Below are 11,889 nucleotides of genomic sequence, written 5' to 3'. Positions count from 1 at the left end.
TATTTACATTTCTAGCCCTGTTAAAGAGTCTTCTCCCCTCAGCCCTGTGCTTAGCTACCTCTTTGTTCCACCATGGTGTTCTAGCTGTAGGATCCTTCGTCTCTAATGGGCAGTTCATCTCATATGAGTATTTGATGGCATCATTCAGATAGTCCGCCGTCATTTCCAAATTTTCTTTGGTGTGGAATTTGGTGGGAGTATCCTTGAGTCGACTTTTAAGATCTTCCTCGAACCCCCTCCAATTCGTTTTCCTAGGATTTCTCTTCCATATCCCCTTGGCTTTGAGTCCACTCCATGGTGAAGCGGAACTGTCTGTGGTCTGATCCTGAGGGCTCATCAGAGACCCTCCATCCCCTCACCAGATCCAGTACTCCCCCAGAGCATATGGTTATGTCTATCACTTCCTGTCTTCTAGAGTCCAGGAAGGTAGGTTCTGTTCCTCTATTGAGGATGTGCAGCTCTGTACCTACCACAAAGTTGAATAGGCTTTCTCCCCTGGGATTTATATCGGTGCTTCCCCACACCAAGTGATGTGAGTTGGCATCGCAACCCAGGAGTATTTCCAGCCCCCTCTGCTTCGCATAGGTCGTGAGTTTGATTGCGTTTTCATGTGGGGGCAAGTTATCCAAGTTATAGGGCATGTATACTGACCCTATTATCAGATTCCTGACTCCTCCACTAGTCAACTTTATCTTCAGTCTGATGGCGACTAAGTCACCATCGCTGAATTGTGGCAGTAGACAGGCGTCTAGTCCTTTCACTATGATGCAGGCTCTCGGTCGGTCTGTGTTACCAGCCCAGAATAATTTTCCACAGCCACCAAGTCCTCTGATATGTCCTTTGATGATCCATGGTTCCTGTAATAAAAATATGTATTTACTTGTGTGCATCACAGCTGCGCACCTGGCTAGTACAGCCGAGGCGCTTTTGCTGTGATGCAAGTTAATCTGCGTAAAGTGTACACGGTCCGCCATAATTATTCTGACGGGCCCGGTGCTTTCTCCTTCGCGCTTTCCTTACTGCTGTCTCCAGCAGGCAACCTAACCGTCGCCTGCCCGAGTCCGCAGTAGGGTTTGAAGTTGAGAGCTCTTAGCGCCCTCAACGCCCCATCCCCCACAAGGGCAGCGAAGTGGGTGCTCGTGGCGTCCCTACTCTCGCTCCCCTTCGCGATCACCCAGTCCGATGACTGGATGCCTTCGTTTTGCCTGTCAAGTAGCTCCAGCACTTCCTTGACAGGTATCGTGGGATCCTCTACGTGCACTACGATTCGATGTCTCTTAGGGAGCTCGTCGACTCGCAGCGCACGCAGCTCGATCCCATTTATTTTAACCTCCGAGGTTAGGCTTTTAAGCCACCCCTCCGTCTCCTTATCGGTGCAGTTGAATACAACCGCCCCGTCCCTATCCGAGGTGCTGGAGACAGCAGTAAGGAAAGCGCGAAGGAGAAAGCACCGGGCCCGTCAGAATAATTATGGCGGACCGTGTACATTTTACGCAGATTAACTTGCATCACAGCAAAAGCGCCTCGGTTGTACTAGCCAGGTGCGCAGCTGCCTCTGAAAGTAGGCGCTTTGGTACCCCTTGCTAGGCAAAGGATACGCTTTCTCACCGTTTCCTTCAGAACCGATGCCTCGTCTTTTTCCAGTCTTTTATCAGGGTATGCCATGGGAACCAAGGCAACCCTTATGAGACCAGAGGTCAATTGGGCAAAAGTCCTTTGGTCAGTTACGACTTTCGGCCCTTTGCCCAATTGAGTGTTACTCGAAGGACTGGGTGTGCTATGCTCTGACCTGAGTCGTTCGACCGCCCCAGTAGTAGCTCGCTCCCCCGTCCTTGGAGTAACTGTTAAAGCAGGTGTCGGTTCTGGAGTAGGCCTTGCAGTTCCCCCTTCGCCTCCATCTGCTTTTGTTTTTTATAGCGTCGCCTTGCCGCTCCGCTATATCGAACCCGAACGTTCGGTGGCTGGGCCTTGCTTGGCTCCGCCCCCGAGCTGCCCGAGCATTCTCCTCCAAGTTGTTCGTCACCTAAGGTGACCACGCCCTGTAGGACTTCCGAAAAAAATCTGTTTTATTGGTATTAGAAGTGCTCATCTTATTCCCACGAGTACCGCGGTCGCGCGGTTTCACCTGGGCAGAGCCGCGAATGCCCAGGGCTTGGCTCGATACTCTCGGAGGTCGCCCGGTATCCGAGAAGCACCGTTAGCGACGTAACTCCCCTTACGCCACGCAGCTCTCGGCACGGTTGCATACACCTTTGCTTGGGGGGTTCCGCTTTGTCCGGTGCACACGGTTGCCATCTCCTGAGCGAGTGGCCCCCGCGTGTCCCCTCAAGCCCCTCCACCCGTCCCTACGATTGGACGAGCGAGGGGGGCCCGAGGCTGCGGTCGGTCACACCCCTGAGCGGGTGATATCCTTTCACCTCGGACCCCCCCCATCAGTCGAGGGACTTCGTCAAGGTGGGAACCCATCGGGGGGATGAAACTAGCAAAAATTTGTGAAGCTTTGGATTATTTACAGTAGTGATAAAAGGCCGGTTCTAACCCAAGGGGCAATGAGGGGGGGGGTGAGGGGCGAGGGGAACCCAGGGCGCGGGGGAATGACGTCACGCGGGGAGGGGGGATAACGTCACGCGGGGAGGGGGAGGCGTCCGCGGGGAGGGGGAAGCGTCCGCGAGGTTAGGGTCCGCGAGGGGTCCGCGGGGAGGGGGGAGGCGTCCGCGATTTTAGGGTCCGCGAGGGGGCCGCGGGGAGGGGGAAGCGTCCGCAATTTTAGGGTCCGCGAGGGGTCCGCGGGGAGGGGGAGGCGTCCGCGAGGTTAGGATCCGCGAGGGGTCCGCGGGGAGAGAGGAATCCGCGAAAGACCGCATGAAACTTTTTGGGTAAGGGGTCCGCGGGGAGAGAGGAATGCGAAGGATAGCGCGAGGCGAACGCGAGAGAGAGAGATGTCGCGAGAGAGACGTTCGCGAAAGAGAGATAGCGGTAGCGAGATGATGTGGCGATTGAGAGCGCGAGGTGTTGCAGCGAGGCGTATATGCAAGAGCGAGAGAGATAGCGCGAGATGACGAGAGGTAGCGAGATGACGCGAAGGAGAGCGCGAGAGCTGATGCAGCGAAGGAGAGCGCGAGGTGCACGCGAGAGAGATATCACAAGAGCGAGAGAGAGATGTTGCGAGACGATGCGGCGATGGAGAGCGCGAGAGCTGATGCAGCGAACGAGAGCGCGAGAGGCGGACGCGAGAGAGACTTTTTTTTTAATAATATTTTTTTTTAATTAATATTTTTAGGATGAGGAAGGGGAGAGGACCTATTCTAAAATAAACTATATACTTTTAATATTTAAAATAATTTTTATTATATAACTATGTGTGTGTGCAATCATACAATTTTGTGTGTGTGTAAATTAAAAAATTTAAAAAATTTAAAATATAAAATATATAAAATATAAAATATAATATAAAATATAAAATATAATATAAAATGTAAAAAAGTATATAAAATTTACTGCAGCGCGATGGTGGCTGCGAGGTGGCGGTGGCTATGAGGCGGCAGGGCGGAACTCCTACATAACAGAAATTTTTATTAAATATATTATTATTTATTTTATTAATCAATTTATTATTTTAATAATTTTTAAATGAAAAGAAATACTTACAACAATTATTCCTCCTCAGAGGATTCTCTATGCTCAGCATAGGAAAATCTTTTAACGTTCAACTCGAATAGGAAAGAGCGTTTTTTCGGATCATCCCAATGTTTCATATCCCATAGCTGATCTTTTAGAGCATCAGTATGAGGTTTTTTCAAACCGATTTCACGCCCATGTATCGCCTGCACAATTGAATTAACCGGAGTGTGTGTCGAAAGCACAGGAACACTGGTATCTATGCTTAAGAAACGTTTGCGTAGCAATCTTCTTATTTTTTCAAGTCGCGCGATTCGAGTTGTCCGTGACTGCAAATTTCCAATTAATAATTTCTTGGGGTTCATTTGCATTCCGAAAATTCTCATTAGTTCTTGCGGGCATTGTCCTTCTAACAAGTCGATACAACCATCACAATCTGGCTCCCACATCCAGTAAATCGTTTTATCAATTTTAAGTGGAGGCAGTCCGAAAAAATCCCATTCTTTCAGGTCAGCAACATTGCACAACACAAGTTGTTCCAGTAATTCAATGTATTCCTCCAGAGTTATCATCTTTACAACACTTGCAGAATTATATATCATACAGTTTCATGCAACCGCACAGCACGAGCATGCGAGTATAAGTCTGCTACTCTATGACACGACACATATATTATAATGTTGCTCCCCTCTTGATTTTAATTCTACATCTCTCTTCATCTCTCTGTTCTAACTGGAGTATCATCTAGCTCATCATTTTTTTGAAGAGTTTTGTTGATAATGCATGTGCACATCATACTATTTATATACATATAGAACAGGGGCGGGAAAGAAAGAATTAAACACAGTTTAACAGTAAAATAATTTATTTGTTGCAAGCATTATAAATAGTTTCATTTATAGCACAAGTTATCAATTCACAATCTATAAGTGATTCGCTATTAAACATATTACTATCACGTATCACCTTTGCGGCATTGCTCACATCGCGGATATTATCACATTGTAAAATATTTACAAATTGTTTAAATTTTTCATTAACACTATGAGTATTCTCACATAGCCAGGAATACATATGATCAATACATTTGTCGAAATCGAATAAATGTAGTAACGTTGATGGTTTCATGTACAAAGAATTATCAGATGAAGTAATTTTTATAATTTTTGAAGTATACATGTTAACCGCTTTGAGTGTTAGATCACTAATCCATAGCGGAGTTTCAGTTAGCTGCTCAATGTCTGCTCGTTTCCGCATTAGAGATTTCCATGTTTCAATGGGTAATATTATTTGATTGCCTCGATTATCACCGAGAGCCAAGTCCACATAGGATATTATTCCGACGCTGATTCCTATTTCCAAATATTTATAGGATGTTGCGGTTAGAGCATATCTTCGCCCAAGTATACGAGTCGCACGCTGAATGCTATAAAAATAATTAGAACAATATTTCAAAAATTATTTAAAAATCATTATTTAAAAATCTTTATTTTGACAAAAAAAAGAATCGAAACTTACTTGTCACTTGTATTCTTAGACATTTCTTGTTTTGGAACGTAATAATTCATGCTGGCGGAGTACATTTTTAAAAGAACCTTTCACATAAGTGATTGATACAATACTAAATCATTATTACAATAAATCATATACATTTTTATTGATACAAAGCAATGAGGTGGGGATTATTGCTGACACAAAATTATTTTTAACCAATCATCAAAGCGCCGATGCACGACTGCTATGACATCATCCTCAATGAAATATTAAATGTAAAATAATGCAACATATCCAAAATTTCAAGCGTCAATGTACGACTGCTATGACATCATCCTCAATGAAATATTAAATGTAAAATAATGCAACATATTCAAAATTTCAAGCGCCGATGCATGGCTGCTATGACATCATCCTCAATGAAATATTAAATGTAAAATAATGCAACATATCCAAAATTTCAAGCGTCAATGTACGACTGCTATGACATCATCCTCAATGAAATATTAAATGTAAAATAATGCAACATATTCAAAATTTCAAGCGTCAATGTACGGCTGCTATGACATCATCCTCAATGAAATATTAAATGTAAAATAATGCAACATATCTAAAATTTCAAGCGTCAATGTACGACTGCTATGACATCATCCTCAATGAAATATTAAATGTAAAATAATGCAACATATTCAAAATTTCAAGCGTCAATGTACGGCTGCTATGATATCATCCCCAGGTGTTCAAAACATATGTAACAAAATCACAAGAAAATGCAACATAATTAAAATTTTCGAGCGCCAATGTACGGCCGCTCTCATCTTGAGATGAATCTCGCGAAATGTGCAAAAATGTATCAATTTCAAGGTCGATACATCATTCGTACGTAACAAAATCACAAAGTGCAACATACTCGAGTGCCAATGATCTCTACGATTAAATAAAAATGATGGTAAAGAGGCATACTATGTCAATATCTTTGTCAGAGGTTCAAGAAGTACATCTCAAGTAAAGAAATATGGCACAATTGGAAGCAAGTTTGTTGGAGCAATCCGCAAGGGTGAATTCGGTGGAAGAATATATTGTGTGGGAGCAGCAATGTGACGAATACATCGAATCACTGAAAGAACAAAGTCGAATAAAACGTCCACGATTACCGATCGGAGTTCGACAATCGCTTGTCTCCCAAATCGCACGTCTCGAAGGGTTGAAGAATTCGGTACGCAGACGTTTTATACACGCAGGTGCTGGAAGCAGTTCGCGAGACGTCGGACTCATATGGCGAGAGATTGATACGGCGTTCGAGAGCCGCATCTTGACTGGTGCAGTGATAAACAGCAATCACATCGAACCTCGTCAATTTCTAGAGGAGGCCAAAGACATTGTGATCGGACACGTGCAAAAAGTGTTGCAAAAACACACTAGTGTGAAAGTGAACATTATGTTTAATGGCGAGTTTGTGTCGGGTGATAAACGCGCTAATAAAACTATCAATACGAAAAACTGTGAAATCTTTCGCACGTCTGATTTGCGCGAATGGTACGATCAACGCGCTATGGAGACCACGCTAGCATCTCTCGAAGAGTTTCAAGAACATGATAGTGGTTGGGCAGTGTCGCGAATAATCAATTTAATTGTAAATATAAACAAGTATAATCCAATGCGTGCGGGATGTCACATTAAATTACCGCGAGAAATAATGATGAAGAGAGCAGTGATTAACGTGAAATCAAAAGACACTGCATGTTTTGCGCGGGCTGTGGTCGCTGCACTGTATCCCGCTGAAAGAGACGCGGATCGCAAATCTATGTATCCACATTACACAACAGTGCTGAATCTCCAGGACATTGAGTTTCCGATGACGTTGAACCAAATTAAAAAATTTGAACATCATAATGACATTTCGATAAATGTGTACAGTATCGAAGAAAAGAACATTGTCCCGATACGTCTCTCGGAGGAAAAGAAAGACACATCAACTTGTACATGCAAGACAGCAATAGCGTTGAACATTTCGCCTGGATAAAGAATCTATCCCAGCTTGTCAGCTCGCAATTGAGCAAACATGATCACAAGACATATATCTGTGATCGGTATGTATATTTATTGCAAATTATATATTAAATAATCATAAAATAATTATAAAGTGTTTATAATTGCTATTATCTTTTACAGATGCTTGCATTATTTCGGGTCTGAGGACAAGTTGCAGACACATATGGTAGACTGCAGAGAGATGAATGACTGCGCTATCCGGTTACCGAGCGATAAGGACAAGTGGCTCGCGTTCAACAACTTTAATCACAAAGAACGACTTCCTTTTGTCGTATACGCAGACCTCGAATGTGTGCTGACAAAGACGAATAAGAAGGAAGAAGAAAAGAATTTATACCAACATCACCAAGTATTTAGTATAGCATATTATGTACATTGCTTATATGACGATTCGTTATCCGAGTATTATTCTCGCCGTAGTGTAGATTGCATTTCGTGGTTTTCCGAACAACTTAAAAATTTAGCGATACGCGTAAAGAATATTTTAGCAACTAACGTCCCCATGGTAAATTTAACATCTGACGTGTGGGAAAAATTTCATAGCGCGACGCATTGTCATATATGTGAGAAACCATTCATGCAAGATGACGATACACGCGTACGCGATCATTACCATCTGACCGGGCGGTACAGAGGTCCCGCGCACTCAAATTGTAATCTAAATTATAAAGAATCTTTTTGTATTCCGATAGTTTTTCACAATTTATCAAGTTATGACACACATTTCATTATCGAGGATATAGCTACAGCGTTTGAAGGGAGCATTGAATTACTTCCGATAACTAAAGAAAAATATATATCATTCATAAAAACTGTCAATAGTACCAACGATGACAAAGATTGGAAAGCTTGAATAAAATTACGATTCATCGATTCATATAAATCTCTCACGACAAGTCTCGATAAATTGACATCTTTTTTGGATAAAGACAAACTCAAAATTGTACATTCGGAATTTCAAAATTTACCGATTGAAAATTTCAATCTATTAACACGGAAGGGCGTCTTTCCGTACGAATATATAGACTGTGTCGACAAGTTGCAAGATACGTGTTTACCGCCGCGCGAATCATTCTACAGTTCCTTGACCGGTGACACAGTATCCGAGAACGATTACGCGCACGCCGAGAACGTCTGGAACCGATTCTCCCTTCGAACGCTAGGTGAATATAGCGACTTATATTTAAAAATTGATGTCTTGTTATTAGCAGATATTTTTGAAAATTTTCGCGATAGTTGTATCAAAAGCTATGGACTCGACCCCGCGTATTATCATACTCTTCCCGGGTATACATGGGACGCCATGTTAAAACATACAAATATTACGTTCGAATTGCTAACCGATATCGACATGGTTATGTTTATCGAACGTGGTATACGCGGCGGTCTAAGTCAATGTTCCAACAGATACGCTCATGCTAATAACAAGTACATGCAGTCGTACGATCCATCGAAACCATCATCATATCTCATGTATTTTGATGTAAATAATTTATACAGATGGGCAATGTGCCAACCATTGCCATATGCAGATTTTCGATGGGTCGACGACGTATCTAATTTCAACATCTCGTCAATAGCGCTCGATTCGCATACAGGCTATATCCTCGAAGTAGATTTAAAGTATCCACAACATCTTCACGACACGCACACTGACCTACCGTTTTGCCCGACACATGACAAACCGCCCGGCAAGCGGGAAGATAAGCTTCTCGCAACGCTATATGATAAGAAGCGTTATGTCATACACTACCGCAACCTGCAGCAATGTATGCGACACGGCCTTCACGTTACAAAAATACATCGCGTATTACAATTCACTCAATCTCCATGGGTCCGAAATTATATCGAACTTAATACAAAATTTCGCACACGCGAAAAATAATTTTGAAAAAAAAATTTATACAAATTAATGAATAATGCGGTATTTGGCAAGACGATGGAAAATGTGCATAATCATGTCGATGTAAAACTCATCACACATTGGGATGGACGATACGGTGCAGAGGCAATGATTGCGAAACCAAATTTTCACAGTAGAAGCATTTTTTCTGAAAATCTAATCGCTGTCGAATTACGCAAACTCGAGGTAAAATTTTATAAACCAATCTATGTCGGCATGTGCATACTCGACATCTCCAAAACGTGTTTATACGAATTTCATCACGAGTACATGTCACCGCTGTATCGTGACAGATGCCGGGTAATGTACACCGACACAGACAGCCTAATATATCACATTGAATGCGAAGATGTATATGAGAATATGAAGCGCGACGTGAGCAAATTTGATACGAGCGATTACGCTGTGGACAATGCGTACGGTATACTGCTCGTGAATAAAAAGGTACCCGGTCTAATGAAAGATGAAAACAACGGCGCGATAATGACCGAATTTGTAGGGCTTAGAGCAAAAATGTATGCCTTGCGAGTGGATGGCAAGAAAGATACCAAAAAAAAAAGTAAAAGGTGTCAAGGGTAACGTCGTCGCGAGAACGATAACGTTTGACGATTATACACGGTGTTTGAATGATGATATTGAAATGACACGTAGTCAGTCTTGTATAACAGTGCTGGGATTTACTTGCCATTTACGGCGAGATTTCGAGACGCACGCTTCTTGCCCCCCACTCCTCGCTCGCGCCATAGCAACGCAGCGCCGGCCGCTCGTAACTAAGGAGCGCGGCACATAGTCTCAGGAACGTGCGTATCAAACGTAATAGCACAATTAGCATTCTAATAGCAAAAGTTATTATTAAAATTTTCTATTCAATCTTTTATTTTGTATTAATAATACAAATAGTTATTATTCTATTATTAATCACGTATATGTGTTCTTTTGCTATTAGAATGCTAATTGTGCTATTGCGTTTGATACGCACGTTCCTGAGACTATGTGCCGCGCTCCTTAGTTACGAGCGGCCGGCGCTGCGTTGTTATGGCGCGAGCGAGGAGTGGGGGGGCAAGAGGCGTGCGTCTCGAAATCTCGCCGTAAATGGCAAGTAAATCCCAGCACTGTTGTATAAGATCGAAATTGCACGAAGTATACAACATTCGTGAGACAAAAATTGCTCTAAGTCCGTACAACGACAAGCGGTATATCATACCTGAAACCGCTGATACATTACCGTGGACATTATAAAATACTATTGTAAATAATAGATATATATTTGTTGTAAATATGTATATTTTATAAAATATGTAAAAACTGTATATTGTATGTATGTATATTATATGTATATTAGTATGTATACCATGTAAAATGTAAAATTGTATTATTTATAAAGATTATGCGTTAGATGTTTTTACAATATATTATTTGTAAAATAAACAGTGTACAGATATTTTAAATAAATGTTTATAATACATTATTTTTATGTATCCATGAGTTGTGTGATTTATCCAGTCCCAACCATTTCACATAAACATCATCGCCTTGATCGAGGTACGAACGTGGTTCGAAAGTGGTGCGAAGGTGGTTGATCGAGGTACGAACGTGGTTCGAAAGTGGTTCGAAGGTGGTTGATCGAGGTACGAACGTGGTTCGAAAGTGGTTCGAAGGTGATTGATCGAGGTTCGAAGGTGGTTCGAAAGTGGTTCGAAGGTGGTTGATCGAGGTACGAACGTGGTTCGAAAGTGGTTCGAAGGTGGTTGATTGAGGTTCGAAGGTGGTTCGAAAGTGGTTCGAAGGTGGTTGATCGAGGTACGAATGTGGTTCGAAGGTGGTTGATCGATGTACGAACGTGGTTCGAAAGTGGTTCGAAGGTGGTTGATCGAGGTACGAATGTGGTTCGAAAGTGGTTCGAAGGTGGTTGATCGAGGTACGAACGTGGTTCGAAAGTGGTTCGAAGGTGATTGATCGAGGTTCGAAGATGGTTCGAAGGTGGTTAGAAGGTGGTTGATCGAGGTACGAACGTGGTTCGAAAGTGGTTCGAAGGTGGTTGATCGAGGTACGAACGTGGTTCGAAAGTGGTCCGAAGGTGGTTGATCGAGGTTCGAAGGTGGTTCGAAAGTGGTTCGAAGGTGGTTGATGGAGGTTTGAAGGTGGATTGTTACATTCGTCCGCAATGCGCAAGCGCGAATTAGCGAATAGCGTCATTGCTTGTAGGAGGTTAGGGTTAGGAGATATCAGTATAAGACTGAATTAATACAGAGTATTATTAAAATTTATATAAATTTGCGTTTATTCCACGAAAGGAAAAGTGCGAATGATAAAAATCTTTTTGTTAAATATCATTCGCACTTTTCCCTTCGTGGAATAAACGCAAATTTATATAAATTTTAATAATACTCTGTATTAATTCAGTCTTATACTGATATCTCCTAACCCTAACCTCCTACAAGCAATGACGCTATTCGCTAATTCGCGCTTGCGCATTGCGGACGAATGTAACAATCCACCTTCGAACCTCGATCAACCACCTTCGAACCACTTTCGAACCACGTTCGTACCTCGATCAACCACCTTCGAACCACTTTCGAACCACATTCGTACCTCGATCAACCACCTTCGAACCACTTTCGAACCACGTTCGTACATCGATCAACCACCTTCGAACCACTTTCGAACCACATTCGTACCTCGATCAACTACTTTCGAACCACTTTCGAACCACCTTCGAACCTCGATCAATCACCTTCGAACCACTTTCGAACCACGTTCGTACCTCGATCAACCACCTTCGCACCACTTTCGAACAGTACTCTGCGTTGATACCACTGCTT

General features: G+C 42.6%; 1 protein-coding gene and 1 pseudogene across 1 annotated transcript; one reads left to right on the top strand and one right to left on the bottom strand.

The window, feature by feature from the left end:
• Nucleotides 1-251: 251 nt before the first annotated feature.
• Nucleotides 252-974, bottom strand: LOC145938653 (uncharacterized). Its single transcript, XM_083042421.1, has one exon. The coding sequence runs from the start codon at nucleotides 972-974 to the stop codon at nucleotides 252-254; it is 723 nt and encodes a 240-aa protein (XP_082898547.1).
• Nucleotides 975-6,127: 5,153 nt separating this feature from the next.
• LOC145938652 (uncharacterized) overlaps nucleotides 6,128-11,889 on the top strand; it is a 15,295-nt pseudogene continuing 9,533 nt past the window's right edge.

This window comes from Prenolepis imparis, unplaced genomic scaffold, assembly GCF_030444845.1.
Source record: "Prenolepis imparis isolate NDT839.2.m4 unplaced genomic scaffold, iyPreImpa1.0 SCAF_7, whole genome shotgun sequence".
Taxonomy (NCBI): domain Eukaryota; kingdom Metazoa; phylum Arthropoda; class Insecta; order Hymenoptera; family Formicidae; genus Prenolepis; species Prenolepis imparis.
This window is presented reverse-complemented; position numbering and strand designations above follow the sequence as displayed.

Excerpts from the sequence above, each read along its gene's own strand:
- LOC145938653 (XM_083042421.1), bottom strand. The coding sequence starts at position 974 with ATGGCGGACCGTGTACACTTTACGCAGATTAACTTGCATCACAGCAAA.